General features: G+C 37.8%; 1 protein-coding gene across 1 annotated transcript in view; it reads left to right on the top strand.

Annotated features, from left to right (window-relative positions):
• Nucleotides 1-26,223, top strand: part of RYR2 (ryanodine receptor 2) — a 754,458-nt gene that overhangs the window by 466,233 nt on the left and 262,002 nt on the right. Inside the window, exons 27-29 of the mRNA XM_056113587.1 lie at nt 1,355-1,502; nt 17,705-17,913; nt 22,545-22,719. Coding sequence (XP_055969562.1) covers nt 1,355-1,502; nt 17,705-17,913; nt 22,545-22,719 — 532 coding nt within the window. The remainder of the gene's footprint in view (nt 1-1,354; nt 1,503-17,704; nt 17,914-22,544; nt 22,720-26,223) is intronic.

Raw genomic sequence — 26,223 nt, forward strand, 5'->3', positions numbered from 1 at the left:
CCTAACTAGGACATAAAATTATCATCAAACAGCTTGTTTTCTTTTATAAGTTTGGGTAATATTCACAGTCTCCTGATTCCTTTCCAGGCCAAGGTAAATTGAGAACTGAGTTTGCAGAAAGCTCCACAGAAGCTTCACAGAAGCTTCACTGAAACAGCAGCAGAGTTTCACAAGGGGATGGGAACAAATGACATTCTTTTTCCTTCTTTCTTTCTTTTTCATAGACCAAAACCCAGCAGTGGGTGGATAGGCATAGAGGAGGAGAAGGCAGAGCCACTAGTGGTGATTCTAGGCCTGGTGTTGCAGGGCTTTGTGTTAGGATGGGGAATGTGCTACTGCAGACATAACTCAGGGCCCAGTTCATGCAAGCCTGGTACTCTACCAGTTGACTATTCACCTTAACCCAAGATGCCATCCCTTAAGTGGTAATGTCCAAAAGCCTTGCAGTCGTTCGTACAGAGCCACCTCCTTAAGAAGAAGTTTTATACTGTTTCTAAAATTAGACATTCTTTTTCCCAGCACAAGATGATGCCCCACTTCCTTGCTTAGCCAATGTAGGTTTTGTTTGCTTGTTTTGATTTTTAGTTTTTAGCTCATGGCTGACTCCTAGCTCTGAACTCAGAGATCACTTCCAGTAGTGCTGGACAGGCCAGATATAGTGCCAGGGATAGAATCACATTGGCTGCATGTGAGATATGCTGTACTAGAGTTTCAGCCCAAATGTTGTTTTTAACCACATTTTAAAATTGGTACCTCTTTTACAGTAGATTAATTTTAAGTTTTCACTGATTTTACTACTGCTGGCATTAGCTGCTTTCCGCAATTGATGGAGCTAATTTAATGCATAAGTTTCAAGCTATTTGAGGTTCAAAGAATAGTACTCAAGACCATAGTATGCAAAGTTTTCTCTCAAGAAGTACCACAGCATCAGATTGTCATTCTCAAAAAATCAATACAAGATGACCAGTACCAATTTGACTCTTTTTTGTAACATAGATTTGTTAGTAATAGAAAAGGAAATCATTTTATTCTTTAGTTCTTTCATTCATTGCTTTGTAATCCTGGCAGATGGTATATGGTTAAAGTGATTCTTCAAGTTAATATTGGTCATTGCTGTTGTTAGTTTTTCTGTTTCTTTTCATGGACAGTATCTGCTTCAAATGGGCAATTTATTATTTTGATTAAATCTTTATAGAAGCTCAGCTGTTTTTGTAATACAAGAAATGAAGGGAAGGTGCTGGGCTACCTTTAAACCCTTTTTATAGATGTTATAGGTAACTGTTTTTAGTCTCTGCCTCATTTTCAAATGCTTTGGCCATTGCTTTGATGACAACAGACCGTTTTCTTTCTGTAGGATGTAAAGAACAGAAGAAACCCTCGTCTCGTTCCCTATACCCTTCTGGATGACAGAACAAAGAAATCAAATAAGGACAGCCTCCGGGAGGCTGTGCGGACACTGCTGGGGTACGGATACAACCTGGAGGCTCCAGATCAAGATCATGGTAATTGGTTTTATCTTCTAGCTCTTGGGTCACAAAGTTGTGTAGAACATGGTTTTGAACTCCATTGGTTCCATTATATCTGGATTTTTTCCCCTGTAAGAATATTCTGTATTCATGGACTCAACCAACTGCAAATGTTGGTTAGTTGAATCTCTTGATTTGTGATTTACCTCTCCCCTCATCACCCAATCAAAACTCAATTAATTTTATAAAGTTAAGCAAATTAATAAAGGGGGAGAATGAGAACAAGTGCTTTGGTTTAAGTGTATAATTTAGACCAGTATTTTAGTATTCAGCAGTGTTTCTTATTTTTTTTCCTTCTGATGTTCTTTGCTTTCTGTGAACTCCCAGTCTAATTCTGGGTCCCCTAGACTGAGACATAGCTCTCTGTTTAGGTAGTTTGCACCTCTAGTCATCTTGAAATATTCTGGTGCTCACAGGGAACAGACATCTGGCTTTCAATTGAGAAATGCAGGATTAGAGCTTTATTTCCCTGAAGGACCATTGAAGGATTTGAGTATCTCTCATTCATTAAGTAGCTCAGGACCACAGTAATTCTGAGGTTCTGCGGAGGGAAAGGAAAGGAATTGGATTTAGCCTCTCCAAGGTTCTGAGGTGAATTCTTAACTCTCTGATTCCTTATTGTGCTGAACTACCACCTTACCAACTCACCATTCAGAGCAGTTGTTTGTTGTTTCCACGAGTAGGAACTAGTGTTTTCTAATCCCTAATAATTTACCCTCATACATATAGGCAATATTAATTACTTAGTACAGCATTTGGCTTAATGGAAAACACATTAGAGTAGATAGTCAATAAATGTAATGAATAAGTGGATTTTAAAATGTTTTATAAAGTACACATTTTCTTTAAATAATGCTATTTAGGGACATAATTTATAGTTCTCAACTCCTTAATCCTTTGTTCCTGTCATTTGAGTTAAGGTTAATAGCTATGTTTTAAAGTTGCCTAAAGGACTGTGTGTTTCAGTATAGTGTCTGTGTTTTCATTCTAGAAAATTTTCAAATGCCTATCCCACGTATCCTCTGTTGACTTATGTTTTCACATCAGTCTTTGTGCCTGGAAACCAGACTTCATTAGTAATAATAGCTAAGACTTATATACTGCCAATACTTTACATCAGTTTTTTTAATTTACAATTATTTAATCATCACAACAACTCTATGAAGATTGTCTTTCTGTTGCACTTATTTTACAGATAAGAAAACTGGGATTCAGATATTTGTGTTCTCCTGTCTCCTAAATCCTGACTCCATATTTTTTACTTCTGAGCTTCAGTATGTGATTATCATCTAGATAATTGCTAGTAATTGAATACTTATACTTCTGCAAATAAAATGAGATTTACTTGATAGCAATATCAATATTCATAATATAACTTGTTTATCTTTAGGTCAAAATATGCTTTATTTTGACAGTATCACTGCAAATATTTGTAGATTCTTTTTAGGAATCATATACTACTGTGTGTGTGATATCCCAACAATACTACAATGATGGGGATGGTAGAAAACATTAAAAGGATTCTAACCACAATATAACAGTGGAAGAGAATGCTACAAGTCTCATATAGAATAAGACTTTTAGGCTATTCACATTTTGTATTTTTAACTGAAATATAATTTACACATACTAAAAATGCACATATTTTTTCTACTTAGTTTGATGAATTTTGACAGTTGTGTACACAAAAGGAACCACCACTCAAAACCATATGTGGAACATTTTATGGTAGGGAGTTCTCCCCTTTTCCCCAAAAATAATTGTTTCTAAATTATATTTATAATGCACTTTACTTACCTCTGAGATAAGTGAAGCTCTGGAAGGGTGAGTTGGACTCACCCTCGTTCATCAATTCCAAGCAGAGAGGATGATAAGTACAAAGACTTACAGATGCTATGGAAAATTGTGGTTGATTTTAGCTAACTTCACTGAATTAGATATAGAATAGAGTGTAAAAAATCACAGGAAATGAAGGAGGAATACAAGAAATGGAGCAGATTTTTCTCTTAAAAAATCACTCTGGCAGCTGGAAAGAGAGAGAGAGTACAGCAGGTTAAATCTTTGCGATGCATGCGGCCAACCTGAGTTCGATTCCTGACACTACCTCTAGTTTCCCTTAGCACTGTGAAGAGTTACCCTGAGTTTAGAGCCAGGAGTAAGCCCTGGGCACTGTCCTGTATGTCCTCCCAAAACTCACTCTTGTGGTACTGAGCATATGATTTCTTTAGCTACCATAAGTACAACAATCATCCTGATTGATGATAAAGCTACAGTTTCTACAAGAACAGAGAGCCCAGCATTCCAGGCCAACACCTTTGGCCTGTATCTTGAAATCATCTTGAAACTTTCATTGCCTGCACAAGGCTGTCACATCAGAACTAGGAAAATGAAAGCTTTCACAGAGCAGTTTTAAGCGATGCTCATTGAAATGAAAAGATCAAAGTATGCTTAGAAGTTGAGGAGCCCAGTGGTAGTGGTGGGAAGGAAGGACAGCATCTAGGATAGTAGAAACTAGCTGGAGACAAACTTTAAGAGGGAGCTGTGCCATCATCCATCTCTCAGCAAGGGCTCCAGATTTCCCAGGAAGTCAGGGCTCCTGAAGTTACAAAGCAGGTGAGCTTGAGATGCCCAGGGTGCCAAGATGGAAAGATGCATACAGTTCTCTAGGTTTGCAAGATCTGGCTCTAAAAAAGCCCAGGAGGACATGAGATTGCTCCCTGTGCTCTATAAGTTCCAAGCTTTCCCCTGGATGTGCACACTCCAGAAGTTACTGAGTGATGGTCTGGTCTGCTAGTCATGAAAAGTGACAGAAATCTCTGGTGGAGGAAGATCACCCTACACTCCATTTGGTTTCTTCTCTGAGAGCACCCACTCGTGCCAGCAATTGCTGTGGCTAAGGAAAGCCTCAAGAAGGCATCTTCAGCATCTCTGCTCATGGACCGTATTTTGCTCATCACACCCAGGTTTTAGTTTCAGAAAGCTTTAGTGCTTCCTTGTGGTCTGTGCCCCCTTCAGAAGCCTCTTTCCTTTGTGCTCAGTTCTAGATCCCTGCTCCCCAGGGATCCTGTTCTCAGAAAGGAAAGTCCCTTTATTCTTCATGCATGCAGTCCCTAGGAAGAGGCCTTGAGCTTCTTCTTCACCTTGACTCTCACAGTGCTTTTGCCACGCACGCACATGCACACACACACACACACACACACACACACACACACACACTAAAATGAACAGCAAAAATTTACTCAGCTTCTGACTGATTTTCCAATAGTGTAAGTTCCTGCATTTTCTTAAAATTTTACCTTTCCCCCACAAAATGCTTGTAAGTGGGTAGTCTCTGTTTCATGTAAGGCCAATCCGCTTGCCTCTTTATGCTCAAAATTCCCTATCATCACCTTCTCAGAGAACACATTCCTCAAGAACTTCTTCATTTTTTAACTTCTGCTTTTCCATTGGTTCTTTCTTTTGGCATATAAAACTGCCCAAGTATAGCACATCAAAAAATATGTCTCTAATTCTCTCCTTGCTCTGTAACAAAATGTCTCTGCTTTCTCTTGTATAAACTGTAGCGTCATCACAGTCACAGTAACCGGAACACGAGAACCTGCGCTGAGTGGTGGCTAAAGAACTAAGCCCAGAAGGCAGGGGCTTGGAAGATAGTGGGGGAGTTTGCTGCTATAGAGAACCAAGGGCAAAAGCCTCTCTAGGGATTGTAGTAACTGAGGGAAGACTTTAGATCACTGTCAGTTCAAGGCACATTCCACTGGCAGTGCTTCCCAGGTAGCCACAGGCAGCAAGTGACTGCTTAGCTGAAGCCCAGCTCTAATCTCTGCAGGCTTCTCCGAGTTTCCACTCCTGATGCTCAGGCAAGAGCAGAGCAGCCAAAGACTGAGACTTGACTTGCAAGCAGGTGTTGTGGTGATTGAAGTCTTAGTGAACAAATACAGAACTAAAGGGACAGAGGGGATATGAAAAAGTCCCCTAAAAGAAACCATTGGGTAAAGAATACAATAGTTGAAGTAAAATTACATTAGAAGGGCTCAACAGTAGACGTGCTAAAGCAGAGGACAGAGTCGATGATGGAAGGGATCTAAAAAAATAAATAAAAAGAAATAAAAAATGTGAGGATTATTTTAGACTGACAGACTGCAAGACATTAACAGCTGTGGACAGTAATAAATAAACTTCAACATTGATATAACATTGTTATATCAATGAACAGATCAACCAGACAGAATATCATCAAGGAAATAGCAGCTACAATTATTAAATTTAACCAGATGTACTTAATAGAAACTAAAAGGATATTCAACCAACCTTACCCCCAAAAGTGCCAAGTACACATTCTTCTCAGGATATGAGGAACATTCTCCAGGATGTACTAGAACACAAAATAAGTGTCAGTAAGCTTAAGAAGATTGAAGTGACATTAAGTATCTTAAAAATCGTCTTCTCTAATCCCAATGATATTAAATTAGAAATAAGCTCAACCATAGGTAAAGCTCACATATATGAAGACTAAATGATAATTTATTGAAAAACTGCTGGGCCAGTAAGGAAATTTAAAGATCAACGAGGCAGAATAAAAATGTAGAAGTAAACCAACACATATATCGACAGTTGATTCATACACAGATTCTAAGGATATACAATGGAGGAAGTCTCTTTAACAATTTATGTTGTAAAAAGTAAAACAGGCAGAGGCAGAAGTGATGGTATAGCAGGTGGGACACAGCAGCCCTGGCTGTGATCCCCAGCACCACGTATGGTTCCTTAAGCTCAACAGGAGTGATCCCTGAGCACAGATCTAGGAGTAAGCCCATATGACAGCTGGGAATGGTACAAAAGCAAAACAGAACTAACAGTAACAACAACAAAAGTAGAACAAGCTTGTGCAAAGAATGAAAACAGACCACTGTCTTACACCATATACAAAAAAGCGGATTTAAGATACATATGTAAGACTTGAAACCATAAAATACAAAGAAGAAAACAGCTGCTGATTTCATGACAATTGATATAGAGATGTCTTTGTTGCTAGACTACCATAAAAAAGAAATGAAAGCAAAAGTGTGAAAATCATATTGCATTCACTGAAAATTCTTATGTAGGCCAGAGGATAGTACAGTTGGTAGGTGCTTACCTTGCAGGAGACTCATCCAGATTCGGCTCCTGGCACCCAACGTATTCCCCCAAACCTGCTCAGTGTGATCCCTGAGCTTATATCAGAAGTATGCCCTGAGCATGGCAAGGTGTGGCCCACAAACAAACAAACAAACAAATAAGCAAAAATTTATGCACACTGGAGACAATCATCAAAATAGACTTCCTACCAAATAGGATAAAATATTTATGCATTATACATCTGATAAGGGGTTGATAGTTACGGTACATGACTAATTTACTCAACAACAACAAAATAAATATGTGAAAAATATGAATAATATCTGAATGGATATTTCTTTAAATCATACAAAGATGGCCAGTGGGCATATGAAAATTTACTCATGTGCACATATATTAGGGAAATGGAAATCAAAACCATGGTGAGATACCTCTTCACACCTTTAGAAATGCCCTTATCACAAAGACCAGAAATAGTAAGCGTTGGCATGTCTGTGAAACAAAATGAAACATTATATACAGCTGGTAGAAATGTAAATTGGTACAGCCTTATGGAAAACAGCATGGAGTTTTCCCCCAAATTAAATATAGGTACACCATATGGTAGAGATATTCAACTTCAAGTTATATATGCAAATATCTATCTATCTATCTATCTATCTATCTATCTATCTATCATCTATCTTTATATATAAAACTATCATTAAAAATATATAGGCATACCTATGTTCACTGTAACACTCTTTGCAAGGGACAAGTTATGGAAACAATCTAAGTGTTTATCAACATTATTAACTCAAGTTCAAGTTTAGGAACATCTCTTTAGCACCCCCCCCCAGGCATGATTTCATCTGTTTAATGGCAGAGTAATATTCCATTGAGTATATATGCCAGAGCTTCCTGATCCAGTCAACACCATAGTATAAATATACTTTTGAATTTATGCTTTATGTTATCCAAATTAATGCTGAGGGGTGTTTACTGGATTATTATAGGTTACTTCCATTAAAAAAATAAATCTCTATGCAGTTTCCTACAGGAACTTTAGTAATATGCATTCCCACCAATAGAGTACAAAGTTCCTTTTTGTCTACAATCTTACCATCACTCATTGTTCCAATTATATCATATAGTCTCCATGCTTTCTGATGAAATAATTGGCTTTTATTCTTATTGATATTTCTTGTTATGATGAAGTCTTCTCTATGATTTTTATGTCCCATTTTTATATTTACATGGTTTGATAATTCTGTGTCTAATGTAATTTTTAAAATTTTTTGTCACACTTGGATTTTGTTAATCTTCTCGAATGTTAATATTTTCATCATATTTGAAATTCATTTCCTCATTACATCTTACTCCTTATTCCATTTTCTTTCCTCTCTACTCTTGAGGCATACATGAGATGTATATATTCTATCTTCAAGCCTCTAAAGCTGTTATTTTCTTCATATATTTTCTTTGTTTTTAATACTGATAACCTCTATGGGCCTATCTTAAAATTCATTAATTAGTTTTATCAACTCAAAACTACTGTTGAAACCTACTATTGAATTTTTAAAATTTAGCTATTATCCTCTATACACACACACACACACACACATTTATTTATTGAATTACCATGAGAACAATTACAAAGCTTTTGGATTTAAGTCTCAGTCAGACAGTGATGAAACTCCCGTCCCTTCACCAGTGCACGTTTTCCACCACCAAAACCTCCAGTATACCCCCAACCCACCCCCTCCCCCCACCTGTGGGGCAGATGATTTCCACATACATTCTCTCTACTTTGATTACATTCAATATTTTGACACCAGACCCATCATTATTATTTGGGATTTTCCCCCAACACTCAGACCTGTCAAAAAGACAACATTAGACAATTTGTTTTCTATTGCTGATTATGAATAGCATATGGTGTTGTGTGGCCACTATTGCGGCCACAATGATTTTGGAATTTTGAAATTTTAATAATTAAATCTGGAGGGATTTCTGCCAAAAGCTGCTGGGTTCTGAGATTCATGTCTCTGGGATTATGGCTGTGAAGCAGCTTAATCAGTAGCTGGAGGGGCCGTTTGTGAGAGGCGACTCGGGATCTCCTTGGTATGGGGGAGGACAAGCTCCGGCTCTACCCCATCTTATGAGGCCCATCATGTCTTGTCACTGTTGGCCCATACCTGACTCTCCAGTCGCCTCTGGAAGATGGTGGCCACCAAGCCGCCAGGGGGAATAGGTGGCTATTATCCTTTTAAGCTTTAGCATGTTTATTATCAAAAGGATGTGGACTTGCTATAATCAATAATTCTATTTATTGTTTTTGCTTTTTTTGTTTGGGGGCTCAAGCCCAGAAGTCTCTATTATTTATTCCAATATGATAAAGTATATTTGAGAGATGTGCTCTACCACTGAGTTATATCCTTAATTATAATTTCAGAGATTTATTATTTTTCATATTTTTATAATTATATTGACATTCTCTGGTGAAACATCATTTTGATGTTTTCCTTTAGTGTTTTAGACATAGTTTCTTTCAGTTCTTTGAACATGTTTAAAATGCCTGACTTAAACTCGTCATCTAGATTTAAAGATCAGTATTATAAGCTTTCTCAGAGATAACTTCCCTACATAGAATTGTATGCTGATATGTATATAAGTGCAATTTCTAGAATAGAAATTGCTCCTGATGTTATATTCCTGCTTTTACCCTCTATGTCTTAACATTATCATTTACATCTTTGAGAAACACTGTTTCATTCAAAACTGTATTTTCCCTTTTCTCAGATTTGTTGACTTTGAAATTGTGTCTTAAATTAAGGTAAAAGGTAAAGGTAAAGGCCCTCCCGTTGATCGTCGATTTGCTCGAGCGGGCCCAGTAACGTCTCCATTGGAGACTTTGTTGTTACTGTGTCTGGCATATCGAATACTCTCGGTAGCTTGCCGGGCTCTCCGAGAGGGGCGGAGGAATCGAACTCGGGTCAGCCATGTTGGCCGCGTGCAAGGCGAACGCCCTACCCGCTGTGCTATCGCTCCATGACTTTTAAAAGTAGTTTTATAAAGTTGCGATGTCACCATGGATGTCTGATTTTATCAGCTTTTCTTTGGGTAGGGATAGGATGTAGTCTTTCTTCAGTATCTGGGATTTATAAGTCTTCCATTCTTTATCAGGGGGAGGGGCTTTGTGTGCAAGTCAGGACATGATTTCAGCACTTTTCTGGGCAGCCATGACCTGTCCTTCACTCACTGCTTGTGCATAGTTTCACGATCAAGGAAGAGAACTGAAGACTTTCTTATTTATTTCTGTAAAGCTTTTATGAGGCCTACTTTGCCCTAATACCAAAAATGACAGAGGTATTACATAAATAACAAACACAGAAAATGGGAAAAATTCACATCAACATCTCTGGTAAATATAGATGAGAAAATCTCAACAAATACTAAAATTATAATTCATTTTAATACATATTAAAATGATTGTACCTAGGGACTTGAGATAGTAGTAAGACACCTGCCTTCCAGGCTGCTAACCTTGGCCCCATCCCTAACATCACATATAGTTCCTTGAGCAAACCCAGTAGTAAACTGTGAGCACACAGGGTGGTGTATCAAGATAAACACACGTACACACACATACACAGAAGCACACATACTTGCTCACATCATTATATACACACAAATGCACACAGGATCATACAGCATGACCAAATGAAATTTATTGCAATAATGTAAGGATGAACCAAAAAGAAAAGAAACATTATCAGATTGTTAGATGTAGAGTAAGCTTTTTGACAAGACTTAACTTTTATTTATAATAAAAAAACTCTCAACTAAACTACATAACAAAGGCCATGTACACTAACCCATAACTAGCATCATATTCAGCTATGAAAAACAAAAAGCTTTTCATATATAATCAGGCAAAATAAAAGAATGTATATTCACAATACTATTATTCAACATAAAGATTTTGTTGATAATTTTTATTATAATTAAAAGTCCTAGTGACTAAAATTATCAAGGAAAAGAAATGTAAGTAATTCATATAGGAAAAGAAAAAAATCACTACTTGCAAATAACATGATGATATGCCTATGACATTTTAAAACTCAAACACTCTAAGTTTATTAGTTACCAACATAGTAAAACCTCTAGCCATACAAACAGTGCACCAAAATCTCATTAAGTTTTGCTTGCAAACAACAAACTAGAAGAAAATGAACACAGGAAAGCAATCTCATTTACAACTGCATTAAAAAAAATCAAGTACTAGAATCAACATAGTAGGCAAAGGACTTATATAGAAAAAGCTATGTCATTGTTAAAACAAATAGAAGAAGAAGAAAAAAATAAAAAAAACAAATAGAAGAAACAAGGAAATGAAAATATTTTTATGCCCATGGATTGGAAGAACTACATTGTTAAAATTACCATTTCACCTAAAGTATTGTGCCTAACATATATGTTCAATGTAATCCCTATATAAATTCTGATACTATTCTCATAGAACATGGAACAAACATAACTAAACTTAGTCTAAAACTAGAAAATACCTCCAATATTCTAATATTCTAATATCTAGTATGCTAATAAAAAGAGACCAAGATGAGAGGCAACATATTTTCTAGCTTAAATCTCATTTCAAATGTATCATAATTAAGAGTGCAATACTGGAATAAAAGCAGTTACTCATGATTATAACAGAACTTAGAGCCCAGAAATAACCCCTGAGATACATGGACTGTTAATTGATTAACAAAGCATTAAATTAAATAAAGTCTCTCAAAAAATGATGCTGAAAGAACTGGCCAGTTATGTGTAGAAGACTGAACTCATATATACTTCATGTATAAAATTTAACTCTAAATGCATTAAAACCTTAAATGCTAGATATGGGATCATTAAATACATAGAAGAAAACAAAGGCAAAAATATGCCAATATATTTGTTTCACTGATGTCCTGAAGTGTTTGACTTTAATAAAAAACCAAAAGCAAAAATCAACAAATGGAATTATGCCAAATTAAAAGTGTGCTACAGTGAAACAAGACTATCATAAGGTAAAAAAGCTTCTATTGAATGGAAGAAAGTCTTTGCACAGTACATATCTGAAAGGGGGTAATATCCATGATACATGAGTTACACATAAAACTCAACAAAAGTAATAAATAACCTCATAAAATATGGGGAGAACATAATAGCCTGTTTTCCAAGAAGACATTAAAACCAGTAAGATTAAATTTTTTCAATAATAATAATAATCACGGGGCTGGAGCAATAGCACAGCAGGTAGGCATTTGTCTTGCATGCGGCCGACTCGGCTCGATTCCCAGCATCCCATATAGTCCCTTGAGCACTGCCAGGGGTAATTCCTGGTTGCAGAGCCAGGACTAACCCCTGTGTATTGCCAGGTGTGACCCCCTCCCCAAAAAAAGAAAAAAAAATTACCTCTTGGAGAGCCCAGCAAGCTACCGAGAGTATCTTGCCCGCACAGCAAAGCCTGGCAAGCTAACGCGTGATGTATTTGATATGCCAAACACAGTAACAAGAAGTCTCACAATGGAGACGTTACTGGGCCTGCTCGAGCTAATCTATGAACAACGGGAGGATAGTGACAATGACAGTAACTGAGAGACTAAAGATATCCATTCTACATAGTAGAGATCCTGCTCACCAGTAGGCCCTAGAATTCATCTGCATGCCTACTTCATTGATGGGATTCATTTTATCCTCACATACAATATGAAGAATATTTTTCAGTTTTAGAAATCAAGAGAATATCATCTGAGTAAGAGTTTTGAATCAATCAAAATACCAACAAGAAGACATTAGTGTTTAAAGGACAGTTTAGCTAGAAAGAAAGAACATTGGTTCAGTTAACAAGTTGAGGAAAGAATGATAGTTCACTTGTAGAAAATTATCGGGTAAAGTGTAGAGTGAATAGTCACGTAGGAAGATTCAGGTGAAATATGTAGAGACAGAGAAATAATACAATGCATAGGGTGCTTGTCTTGCACATAGTAGACCTGGGTTCGATCCCCAGAATCCCATATGTTCCTCCCACCAGGAGTGATCCCTGAGCACAGAGCCAGGAGTAAGCCCTGAACACTGCTGGTGTGCCCCCTTCCATAAAAAAGACAAAATGTGGGATATCTTGAAAACCTGAAAATACAAACATAGATAAATATGTAGAAAGTATTCCAGTCACAGGAAATTTAGAAACAAAAGCTTGATGTGTGATGACAGATCACAAAATACGACTGTGGCAACAGTGGGAAGGAACAGATTAGAAGGAGACAGTGCTTGGAGCTAGAGACTGATTTTCAGGGAAAAAAAGATGATGAAAATGGAACCTAAATGATAGATGTGAAAGATTTCTGAATAAAGAAAAATAAGTCAGATGACTAAAATGAGATTTAAAATGTTCATTTGTAATTGTACATATAGTAATCGCCAACATTAAAAAGTCGTAAGGACTTCAACATTTCGATGAAATCAAATCTAAACCTATATAGTTCATTAGTTTATTTGCTGTTGTTGTTCAGCAGAATTCTTGCATATTACAGATTGAATCTAAACTTAGTATTTAAATTGTACTATCCTTGGAATACTACTCTAGTATTCTAAAACAAATGAACAAGTAGTACTGTAGCACTGTCCTCCTGTTGTTCTATTTGCTCGAGTGGCACCAGTAACGTCTCCATTGTGAGACTTCTTGTTACTGTTTTTGGCATATCGGATACACCACAGGGAGCTTGCCAGGCTCTGCAGTTCAGGTGGGATACTCTCAGTAGCTTGCTGGGCTCTTGGAGAGTGGTAGAGGAATAGAATCCCCTGGCCGGCTGCATGCAAGGCAAACCCTACCCAGTGTGCTATCGCTCCAGCCCACAATGAACAGGTAGTTTTTATTATTAAAATCATTATTCATCATGGTTTGAATTGCTTATTAGATATAATACCAGGATGTGTAAAGAATTGCTGATTGACAATTGACAATTACAATATATTTAATATACAAACACACCTTAAGGGTATATATATATACATACATATATATATGTGTGTGTGTGTGTTTAAAAGTTTAAATAGACTAGCCAGTCTTCCTTTCTAGCTAGTTCCAATTAAATTTTTAATACATGTCTGGAGTGATAGCACAGCGGGTAAGGTGTTTGTCTTGCACACCGCCGAAATGGCCAACCCTGGTTCAATTCCTCCGCCTCTCTCAGAGAGTTCGCAAGGTACTGAGAGTAACTCACCTGCACGGCAAAGCCTAGAAAGCTCCCCATGATGTATTCAATATGCCAAAAACAGTGACAACAAGCCTCACAATTTGTTGTGAGACATTACTGGTGCCTGCTCAAGCAAATTGATGAACAGGATAGTGCTCATCACTGTCACAGTGCTCATCAAATTGATGAACAGGACAGTGCTCATCTACAGTGCTACAGAGCTAATACATGATTAGATTTTGACTGCCCTCTAGTGGTGTCTGTCAAATGAATGGGAAATGGTTCTGCGTGTATAGTTTTGGTCTATGTAATCAGTTCTTAGTTTGTCCACCCCCTGTGCCAAGACCTGTGAGGCAATGTGAACATGGCATTTTATTGAACACTGCCCTTAATTTTGAGGTGAGTTTAAGTTAAAGGCATTCTTCTGGAATTTCTTAAATACCCACAGCCTTGAAAGAGTGCTGTGGACATAATTTGCTAACTGTTCATTTTAAAATGTCAAATATTATTAGATTTACTATAGTAGAACAAAGTAATTTATATAACATGCTGACAAGAGTTATAGTTACATGGTAAGGTTATATTATGTAGAAGTTCAAAATCAAGGAAATATTTAGAATTGCATGCTTGAAGCTGGGGTGGGGGTAGAGTGTTATGCCTTTGACACTTTTGAGCTATTCCTCTGAAATACTGCACTGGAACTCATAAACATTTTGTTCATGTATTTATATTTGTAAGGTATTTTTGACAATTATCTATAGAGCATATACTTTGTTTTCAGCTATAAATTCTAAAAAGTATGCACATTTTCTTGGTTATATATTATATGGGTCTCTATAAAAATTTCTGTGGAACATGATTTTCATTTAGTATATCTTATGAAGAAACAGGATGTGGAGTCATTGCTTCTTTAAACCATGGAGACAAGTTATCCTAAATTTACTCTAAGAAATATAGACTATGAGATATGATTTACACAGACAATTTTGGAAGAATATCCAAGGAAACTCAAAGTCTGTATTATGGTGTCTATGAATATTTCCATTTCAAGTTCAGCTTAACACATTTGTTGTTTTCTGCTCCATAATCAGGAGAGCCCGGCAAGCTACCGAGAGTATTCGATATGCCAGACACAGTAACAACAAAGTCTCCAATGGAGACGTTACTGGGCCCGCTCGAGCAAATCGATGATCGAGCAACTAGTATTATTCAGGGTGTATTAGTGAGGGGAACAAACCTATACAAGCACCTTGTCCACTGTACCATCTCTCTGGCCCCCTATATTTTATTTTAATACAAAATTTTCCCTTCAACATATTTTATTTACGTTGATATAAAAATTTTCTTGCTTTCCTTAAACCTACATTTAAAATCAGTAAGCTCAATGTCCTGGAAGCATGAAAAGGAAAATCAAACTTCTGAGTATTTCATTAGTTTACTTTTCTAAAAATCTCAATGTTCCAGTTAGTAAAATCAGAGTTGAATCTACTGGTACACATTGCTATAACATGTGTGAATTTCTTTGCCAGTGTTGGTAGACTGAAGATCACTACATGAGAACATTTTTCCCTGAAAATTAGTCTCTAAACGTTTATGTAGCATTCCCATAAAAACCCATGTCTTTTATATTTCAGAAAGATTGCAACCACTATTTAAGGAAATGGTTAAATAGTGGTTGCAATCATGAAATGGTGCATTTCATGAGAAAATACTAACTTTAGAAAACTGAACTTGTCCTTTTTGGAGGAATGCAGCATCTAGAACTATTGATAATTGTAACCAGCTTCAAATGTCATAAAATGTGATGTCATTTTTCCTCAAAAATTAGTTTACTAACCTATGCTTCAGAATTCCTTTTCTAAGATATGGAATTTTTTTAAGTTTCACCAGAGATATTTCTCTCCTTCAGGTTCCTTTTTTACACCCAAACTGAATACTTCAAAAGCATTTTTTTCACAGAATATTATAATGCTGTGTCTTATTTTTAAACTGTCAGTTTATTTATATTTAGGCAAGAGGTTCAAGTATCACATGATGCTAGTATGTGTGCTGTTTTACCATGTGATCCTAATATGTGTGCTATTTGAACATACGTGTGTAGTAACACCCACATAAGGGGATGTTTTGAAATTGCGTTTATCACTACTAGATATAAAAAGACTGTTTCAGGCAGACTAGATTGCTAGCTGTATGTATGTGTGCATATATAATAAAGGAAAAAGGTAAAGGCCCTCCCGTTGATCGTCGATTTGCTCGAGCGGGCCCAGTAACATCTCCATTGGAGACTTTGTTGTTACTGTGTTTGGCATATCGAATACTCTCGTTAGCTTGCCGGGCTCTCCGAGAGGGGTGGAGGAATCGAACTCGGGTTGGCCATGTTGGCCGCTTGTAAGGCGAACGCCCTACCGCTGTGCTATCGCTCCAGCGTGTATAATAAAAGTGTGAAAAGCAGTTGAGTGTTACTTATTTAGAAACTTAGCCCAGCTTTCGAAAGTTTTATCATCGAATAGAGTTGAGTCAGATTCTAGAGTCACTGCAGTTGTCATTTTAAAGCCTTGCAATTGATCAGTTCATCAAATTAACTTTTGCTATATGTTAGGAGCTCTTAGTCTATTTTTCTTTACTTCAACCTAACCTTAAATGGTGACAGGTGATCTAGCTGTATCCTTATTGGTAATCTGCAGACCTTGTCCTGGTTATTTTTATAGTTCTTATTTGGACATATCAAATCAGTTGTTAAGTGGATTGATTACTTTTATGATGTACAAGGACTTTCCTCACTCTTAAAGATAGGACAGATAAACACAAATATTTTGCCAGCACCTATTGGTTCTGTACCAGATATTAGAGGCACAGTGGAGAGAACACACTATAAAATAGACAGTTTTAGAATTCTGCCATTTGTTAGTTGAGTGACTCTGGTCAAGTTATACGTTCTCTTCTTTGTGTCGGATCCAGATTTTAATAGAATTTTTCAGATATAGTGAAGTGGACCTATGTCACATATCCCGTGATTTCCTAGCAAATTGATTCTCATGATCATCCTGCCTCCCGGTTTCTTGGTCTGAGAATTTTATGTTCTTGGACTCAGTCTTGTGTGTATTTTATTTCCTACAGATAAATGTGTCTTCCCTTTGTGCCATTATGATCCTCATCACCATCCTTATTGCTTCACCCTTTAATCCTTTTTCCTGCAAGGCTAAATATAGCATTTGTGTGTATGGCACATTTCAGAGAAGACGTGGAATAGTACAAGAAATAGCCTCTTATTCTGTCTGGAATACTGTCAATGGTTATCATTCTCTGCCATTTATTGTTCTCTCTCTCTCCTTCCCTGCCTCCCTCTCACTGTCTCTCCCTCTCTCTTCCATACTTCAATTCCTGCATGCTTCTTTTTTTTTTTGCACCCACTAATTTGCTTTTTTTGGTAGAAAAATTTAAATCCTTTTCTTTGTCTTTTTTTTTCCATTTTTTTTTCTAAAGTTCATCTCCCTTTTCTATTACCAAAACTCAAGAAGTATCTGGTACATTTATCCTATAAATTATTTTTCTTTCTGAAAATAAGCTAATTGAAAAATAAACTACCCCCTATCCCCCAAATAAATAAATAAAGACCATATATCCTTGAAGTGTTCTTGAGTTTGGATAGCAGGGCTTGTCAACTGAAGCCCAGGTGTTTTCTTATGAAAACTCTTTGTAAAAGGGGAATCAAGTTAAGACTAGAAGGTAGCACTCTCATCAGCAATGTAGGTTTAATTACTGCAGTTCTATGGTACAAGCACCTCTCCCCTTCTCAATTTTTCCTTAATAGTCACAAGAATCTCTTGAAATTTACAGCTGCCAGAGCGGAAGTGTGTAGCAGTACTGGGGAACGGTTCCGAATCTTCCGTGCTGAGAAAACTTATGCTGTGAAGACTGGAAGGTGGTATTTTGAATTTGAGGCTGTCACTGCAGGGGACATGAGAGTTGGCTGGAGCAGACCAGGTTGTCAGCCTGACCAGGAGCTGGGGTCAGATGATCGTGCCTTTGCTTTTGATGGTTTCAAGGTGAGTAGAATGTGCTATGCATGAGGCATAGGAGGTTTGCAGGGTTCTGCTTTTGTAGGCTAATGAGGACCAGGCCTTCGCTGGCTGTAGGGTCCCACTAGTCCGTAATGGAACCTCCCATCACATTCTTTTTATATAGTTATGTCATAGTAATGTCAGAGCTCTCCAGAGCACAAACTCAGAAAAATCATTCTAGCAAAGCATTTGACTTCATTGTCTCAGTACATTTTCCCTCTCCTATGAATACAGTGAAATTCAATAAATAATATTTTCCTTCTCCATTGTTTTATCACCATGATTAATTATTTGCTAAATTGTTAAAATATATATATTTGTATGTCAGTGCCATAAGAGAGATTTATCATCAAGAAATAAGGATAGACATGGAGAGTATCATGCTAAGAGTATCATGAAAATGAGTCAGAAAGAGAGGGACAGACATAGAAGGACTTCACTCATTTGTGGAGTATAAAACAACATAATAGAGGCTGGCACATAAGGATAGTAGATACACGGGATAGGTAGATTGCTCCATAGCTGGAAGCCTGCCTCATGAGCAAAGGGGAGAAGGCAGCTGGAATAGAGAAGGGATCACTAAGAGAAAGATGACTGGAGGAATTGGTCGGGATAGGAGATGTGTGCAAAAAGTAGATCAGGGACCAAACACGATAACCTCAGGGTCTGTATTACAAACCATAATGCCCAAAAGTAGAGAGAGATTATGGGGAATTATGTCTGCCATGGAGGCAGGGGGAGGGTGGGAAAGGGGGGATATACCAGGGATATTGGTGATGGGGAATATGCACTGGTAGAAGGATGGGTGCTTGATCATTGTGTGATTGTAATGCAAACATGAAAGCTTGTAACTATCTCACAGTGATTCAATAAAATTTGAAAAAAAAATTATAAAATAAAGTTAAATTATAAAATACAAAAAGAAATAATGATAGATATGCACATTTAATGACCACAGGAATGCTTATAATCACAAGATGTGTTTTTATTTTCAATATTTTAGTAATTTAATTTTCAAGCTGACTGAAAGCTAGATAAGTGATTTTTGTGTAATTTATACATTATGTAATTATTATATAGACTATTTTACTTATGCATATTTTTTCTTTTTTTCCCCTTCTTTCTTTACTGTGTTTGGCATATCGAATACTCTCGGTAGCTTGCCGGGCTCTCCGAGAGGGGCGGAGGAATCGAACTCGGGTCGGCCATGTTGGCCACTTGTAAGGCGAACACCCTACCTGCTGTGCTATCGCTCCAGCATAGCACAGCGGTAGGGCGTTCGCCTTACAAGCGGCCAACATGGCCGACCCGAGTTCGATTCCTCCGCCCCTCTCGGAGAGCCCGGCAAGCTACCGAGAGTATTCGATATGCCAGACACAGTAACAACAAAGTCTCCAATGGAGACGTTACTGGGCCCGCTCGAGCAAATCGACGATCAACGGGAGGGCCTTCCCCTTCTTACTTTCCCCAACATCTTAGTTACATATATATGTATGTATACATATACATATATATATATTTATATACGAGTACTGCTATTTATTCAGCCACTGATTAGCTGATTGAATTGGGCATGAACTCCACCTTGATTAGCTGATTGAATTGGGCATGAACTCCACCTTACTTTTTTTTTCGTAATTTTATTTATTTTTTTCTTCTTGTATTTATTTATTGAATCACCGTGGGAAATGTTAAAAAGCTTTCAGGTTTAAGTCTCAGTCATACAATGATCAAAAAACTTTCCCTTCACCAGTACTCATTTTTTAACCACCAAAAACCCCAATATACCCCCCTTCCACCTCTCCCAATGCCTGTGAGGCAGATGATTTCCACTTAACTCTTCTCTACATTGATTACATTCATTATTTCTACAAAAGATGCACCATTATTGTTTAGAATTTACCTCCCAACAATCAGAATTGCTGAAAAGGCATTGTGGAATACTTTTTTTCCTATACCTGGTTATGAAAATCATATAATGTTGCGCAAAGAGCCAAATAATTACGAGATTGGTTTCTGTGCTTCTGGTGTTATGGCTGTGCCGGAGAGCTGCTTGTGGGGGGCAGCTCCTGACCTCGGTAAGGTGTGAAGGACGAGCCAGTACCGCCCTGCTTCCCATGAGACTGCAGTTGCCCCGTCACCGCCGGTTCATACCTGGCTTTCCAATAAGCTCTGAGGCAGCAGCCACCTTGCTGCTGGGGGTGGGAGGGTGAAGCGGAAGGGAGCAACACCTTTTCCCTCCCGGGGAGGCATGGCAGTGTAGTTTAACGCATGGTCCATTCACTTTTCTGCCGCAAGCTGCTGGGCTCTGGACTAAGTCCTTTTGCCTCTGGAGCCATGACCATGCAGGAGAGCTGCTCGTGGGGGGCAACTCGTGACCTCGGTAGGGCGTGAAGGAGGAGCCAGTACCGCCACACTTCCCATGAGACTGCAGTTGCCTGGTCACCACCAGCTCATCCCTGGCTTTTCAATAAGCTCTGAGGCAGCAGAGCTTATTCAGTCCGGATGTATTTCTGCTAAAAGCCACTGGGTTTCAAGATTTGTTTCTGAGTCTCTGGGATCATGGCCGTTAATGAGCTTGATCAGGAGCCAGAGAGGCCATTTGTAGGCGGCGACTTGGGGTCTCATTGGGATGGGGAGGAAAGCGCCAGTTCCACCCCCATCTGGTGAGGCCCCACGTGTCTCATCACTGCAGGCCCAAACCTGATTGTCCAGTGGCCTCTGAAGGATGGCAGTCACCAGGCCACCAGGGGGAACAGGCCAAGGCACGAAACCTATTCCCACCTGGAGTGGCCCAGCGCCAGTAACCTACTGTAGGAACAGGACGATTTCTGCCCAAAGCCTTTGGGTTCTGAGATTCGTTTCTGAGTCTTTGGGATCATGGCCTTTAAGCAGTTCGATCAGGAACCAGAGAGGCCATGCCTCCAATTATATAGCTGAGCCGGAGATGGTTTGTGGGTGTGTCTCCCACATACCTAACTTTTGGCCGTTTACTTTCTTGGTAAACTTTGCCCCAAGTTTTTGGGGTCTGGCCAAAGGCACAGCATCAATTTTGGGGTATCTGAAAGTCTGACGGTGCCATCAGGCTGCTGATGCACTCTCCTCACAGGTACAGATTGACCTGCTGGCAGCACCATACCCCCAACATATATATTTTTAAGAGTTAAAACAATGAACATATGATTAAAGCCATGCTAGAATATTTGTAATTTTGGGTTGATGAAATTATATGTATCTCTCATTTTTATTCTCTGATTTTCCTTTGTGAATATATATTTTTATATAAAGAGGGCTGGAGCAATAGCACAGCTGTAGTGTGGTTGCCTTGCACGTGGCCAACAGGGCAGACCCGAGTTAGATTCCTCTACCCCTCTCAGAGATCCTGGCAAGCTACCGAGAGCATCTCACCTGCACAGCAAAGCCTGGCAAGCTCCCCGTGATGTATTCGATTTGCCAAACACAGTAACAAGTCTCACAATGTTACTGGGCCCACTCGAGCAAATCGATGAACAATGGGAGGATAGTGAGTGTCTTATAAAGAGGGATGGAAAATTAAAAAAAAAAAACAATTTTAAAGAGATGGTTGAGCAACCCCCAAAGGTTTTCAGGGCTTACTAATAATAACTCCTGGTGGTCCTTGAGGAACAATAAATGGTGCAGGGAATTAAACTGGATTAACTGAGGTCAGCCACATGTAATGCAAGCTTCTTAATACCTGAACTATCACTGTAGTTTAGGGATTGTTTTATCCTCAGAACAACTAACCCAATCAGTTATGCAGCAGCTGATTTTAAAAAATTTAGATAAAAATATTAATTTTTGTTACTTAATTGTTACATTTGTAATGACTCACCACTTTTTTTGTCTAGTGACGTATTACATATCTGTTCACAACAAAGTGGTTGCTTAAAGAAAAGTCAAGAAATTTATACTAATTTTATACTAATTCTACTGTAAATTGGTGGCATCTCTCTATGGATCAAGTCACATTTACAAAAATCATTTCAAGTATATTTATAATATGAAATTTTTCCTGTTTTGATTAAAATGATGGCAGATATGTTCATGTTTGGATTGTTGTTTCAGTAATAGCTTACAAATATTTTGTCAGCCTGACATAATTTTGGTAGGTAATTGGATGCTTCTAGGTTTCTATTTTGCTAAAGTTTCAATGTCATTTGTACCAAGGAATGGAACTTTATTTTAAAATTGACAAAAATGAAAGCATCGTTTTCAGTGATGAATTTCCAGAATGATTCTCTGCTCATAGATCTTTGAATTGTGAGGACTAGAGAAAAATTATTTGTGATTTGGTAATCATTCATTATAGTAAGAAAAGTTAACTTCTAAGCACAAATCATTTTTCTTTCAATAGTAAGTAGAGTTATAATTTAAAAATAATAGGTTCAAAAATCATGAAACAGCAGTTTTTTTAACCAAGATTTCTCATTATGTGCTGTTTATATGAGGGATTTAGGTTCTCATCTACCTCCATTGTCTCGCCCTAAGTTCTTTCCTGCAGTGGTTGTGCAAAGGGCTGCTTTGGGTCATGCCAGTAGTGTTAGTGTGTTTGTTCTTCTCACTTTCTCTGTGACAAATAACTTGTCTGTATCCAGGCCCAGCGGTGGAACCAGGGCCATGAACACTATGGGCGCTCCTGGCAAGCAGGTGACGTTGTGGGATGTATGGTGGACATGACAGAGCATACGATGATGTTCACACTGAATGGAGAAATCCTTCTTGATGATTCAGGTTCAGAACTGGCTTTCAAGGACTTTGATGTTGGTGATGGTAAGTGAACCACATTTTGTGTTGTTTCCAGGTTTGTACTACAATGAAGCTATTTGTACTGTTGCTGAGTAACTAGCCATATATTGCTGGTGAAATAGCAGATTTGTGGCTATAAATCAAAAGAATGACTTCTGGCTTATTGATAAGATACTCTTGAAATTACTTTAGCAGAGACACTGTGTTGGTCAGCTATAATTTCAATAAGCTAGAACTGGATCTTATGAGTACAAAAATAAATGGCAGACCAGAGAAAGTTTTCAACAACTGTTAACTTTATTCAATCATCTATTATAGACTTTCTTTTCATTCAGAGCACATAAACATGATTAAAAATGAATAAACTACGTACTGGGATCCCTGCTGAATTCTGAGGGAACAAAGATGAATAAAACAGTGCTCTGGGCTGGAGGGATAATACAGCAGGTAGGGCATTTACTGGCATGCAGCTGACCTGAGTTTAATTATGTTCACCACATATGGTGCCCAAGACCTACGAGGAGTGATCCATGAGTACAGAACCAGGAATCAGCCCTGACCACTATCAAATGCGTCCCCCCAAACAAAAACAAAGCAAAAAACATAGTTAAATCAGTATGCAGATTCTAGTTTAGTTCCGTAAAAAATATGAAAATAAACATAATTCTATGAAAGTAATGAAGGAAGCAAATACTCCTGCTTAACGGGGCTCTGTGATGACATAGAGCAGTGGGTAAATAAAAGATGAACAACCTTTACAATGAGTTGGAGCCCAGCGTTCAGAGATGGCTATTGGCCACATGGATTTATTTAAATTTACATTTATTTTAATTATGGTAAATTAAAAATCAAGTTTCTCAGTTGAACTTGCCACATTTAACATTCTCAGAAGCCACAGAGTATTTATGTAATTACAGAAAGTTTGGTTAATGTTATTTTAGAGCATGTACATAAGATAGTACTTAACAAAATATTCACAAATGTATCATTTCAAAATTATCTACATTTTCTTCAGAAAGACTTTAGAATTTATTTTATTTTCAAATAAATATACATGTTTTGTGTTTTAAGAATACATCTGAATTTATGGAGCGATAGGACAGCATGTAGGGCGTTTGCCTTGCACGCGGCTGGCTGACCAGGTCGACCCAAGTTCGATTCCTCCGCCCCTCTTGGAGAGCCCGGCAAGCTACCAAGAGTATCTTGCCCACACAGCAAAGCCTGGCAAGCTACCCGTGATGTGTTCAATATGCCAAACACAGTAACAACAAGTCTTACAATGGAGATGTTACTGGGCCCGCTTGAGCAAATCGATGAATAATGGGAGGACAGTGCTACAGTGATAATATTTTAAAAGATTACCCAGCTCTTTGTGTTAAGTTCTGTATTCAATCAGTTATTCCTGGAGCTTTTGAACAAGCATGTTTTTCATTTCCTGAACATATATTTGATACATATTTGCTTTTCGGGAAGGCAGGTTGAGTCACAATTGACAGTGCTTGAGGGTTACCCCTAGTTCTGTGCTTTGGGGTTGTTTGAAATGGTGTTCTGGCGTCAGGGCTCAAGTAAGAGTGACTTCATGAAATAGAAGCACCTGCACCCCTGTAATCTATCTTCAGCCCTAAAACACAGATATTTAAAATAATAGGATATTCATCATTGTATAACTTAATTTCAGATTCAGACATCTGTATCTATGGTGGACAAAAATAACTTTTCCCATCGTTTCTTTCTCTGGTATTGTCTTTAGAATCAACATATCAAGGGATGGTAGGAGGGGTTCATTTTTGTATATTATCAGGGAACTACCACAGATATGGCCTGATTATTTTTTAAATATTGGTTGTTATTTTAAAATGCTTACAAAGAATGTTGTTCTTCTTTGGCAGTAGCACTGTAGCACTGCACTGTCCTCCTATTGTTCATTGATTTTCTTGAGTGGGCCCAGTAACGTCTCCATTGTGAGACTTTGTTGTTACTGTGTTTGGAATATTGAATACATAACGGGTAGCTTGCCAGGATTTGCCATGCAGGTGAGATACTCTCGGTAGCTTGCCAGGCTCTCCGAGAGAAGTGGAGGAATTGAACTAGGGTCGGTCGTGTGGGCTGCGTACAAGGCAAACGTACTACTCACTGTGCTATTGCTCCAGCCCTGCAGTAAGAATCCTTTAAATGCTTACATTAATTCTAATTTATAGTACATAGAATCACAGAATGATATTTGAATTTATAGATGTATAAACGCCATTTAAGCATGTAACAGATCTTAATATTCCAGTACTGCAAGGATAAGTCACTGCCATAATGAAGAGATAAGCGCTTAGGTGAATCTGAGAGGTATAGCCATTATAAGAAATTCTGTTTTGTTTGTTTTGTTAGTTTTACTAAAGTGAAAGTTAGTTTTACTTTAGTTTTACTTTGTAAAACTAAAAAAAAGCAAAACAAAGCTTTAGGGCCAGAGCAATAGTGTAGTCGGTAAGGTGCTTGCCTTGCACATGGCTGACTAGCATTTAATCCCCAGTACCCTATATGGTCCCTTGAGTACTGCCAGGAATAACCCCTGAGTACAGAGCCAGGAGTAAGACCTGAACACTGACAGATGTAGTCCCCAAACTACTGTAGCACTGTAGCACTGTCCTCCTGTTGTTCATCGATTTGCTCAAGCAGGCACCAGTAACAGCCCCCAAACTCCCAAAAAAAAAAACACCCAAACTTGAAACTTATGCTGATATTGTAGAGTTAATATGATGTCCTCATTACTGGTCTGAATATACTGAGGCCCATGTTGCTGCCTTTGAGTTAGCAGCATCGAGGAAGTATCCTTTTGGTTTCTAAAGCAGAATTTAAATTTTATATAGCCATGATCTTAGCTATTTACTTGTGAGGGGTCAGCCATCATTCTAAATTTTCTGCTTCTGAAAGCACTTTGGTGTCTATCCATATATGGAACGTAGCTTTTTGAAGTATAAGAAATTAAATGGAACTCCTCTGAATATAGTTGTGAAGAGAAGGAAAAAAGGGTGTCTAAGGAGGAGAAGGAGGAGATAGAGATGTCTAGTTAAATTATTCCAATTATTTCAGTTAGGAATAATTGGAATATTTAGTAAGGTAGCATTTCTATAATAGTAGTAAGCTCCAAACTAAATTAAAGATAAGTTACTATTTATAGTAATATCAAGTAGAAGTTACTTATGTTATTATAAATTTTAACAATAAATTATCACTCCAAAGAAATTATACAGTACATTTCAGAGAAAATCATATAAGTTTGCTAGTAGGTTAAATCTCTTTGTAAAGAGATTTAAGAAGGTTATCTAGAGTGCAAAATGGGAACAGAATAGAATTTTCAACTGAAGATTCAGTGAAAATGACAAAAATAGAAATTGAAGCTTTATCCAATTTGAACCATACACAAGTTGTTTTAGTGACAGTTCATAAAATTAATTTGAACCAATATTTTTGCTTGTTTCTCATTTGACATAGGTCTTTGCAAAGATATTTTTGATCAAGCATCACAAACACATTCAA

The sequence above is a fragment of the Sorex fumeus genome, unplaced genomic scaffold (genome assembly GCF_029834395.1).
Source record: "Sorex fumeus unplaced genomic scaffold, SorFum_2.1 ptg000021l, whole genome shotgun sequence".
Lineage (NCBI taxonomy): Eukaryota > Metazoa > Chordata > Mammalia > Eulipotyphla > Soricidae > Sorex > Sorex fumeus.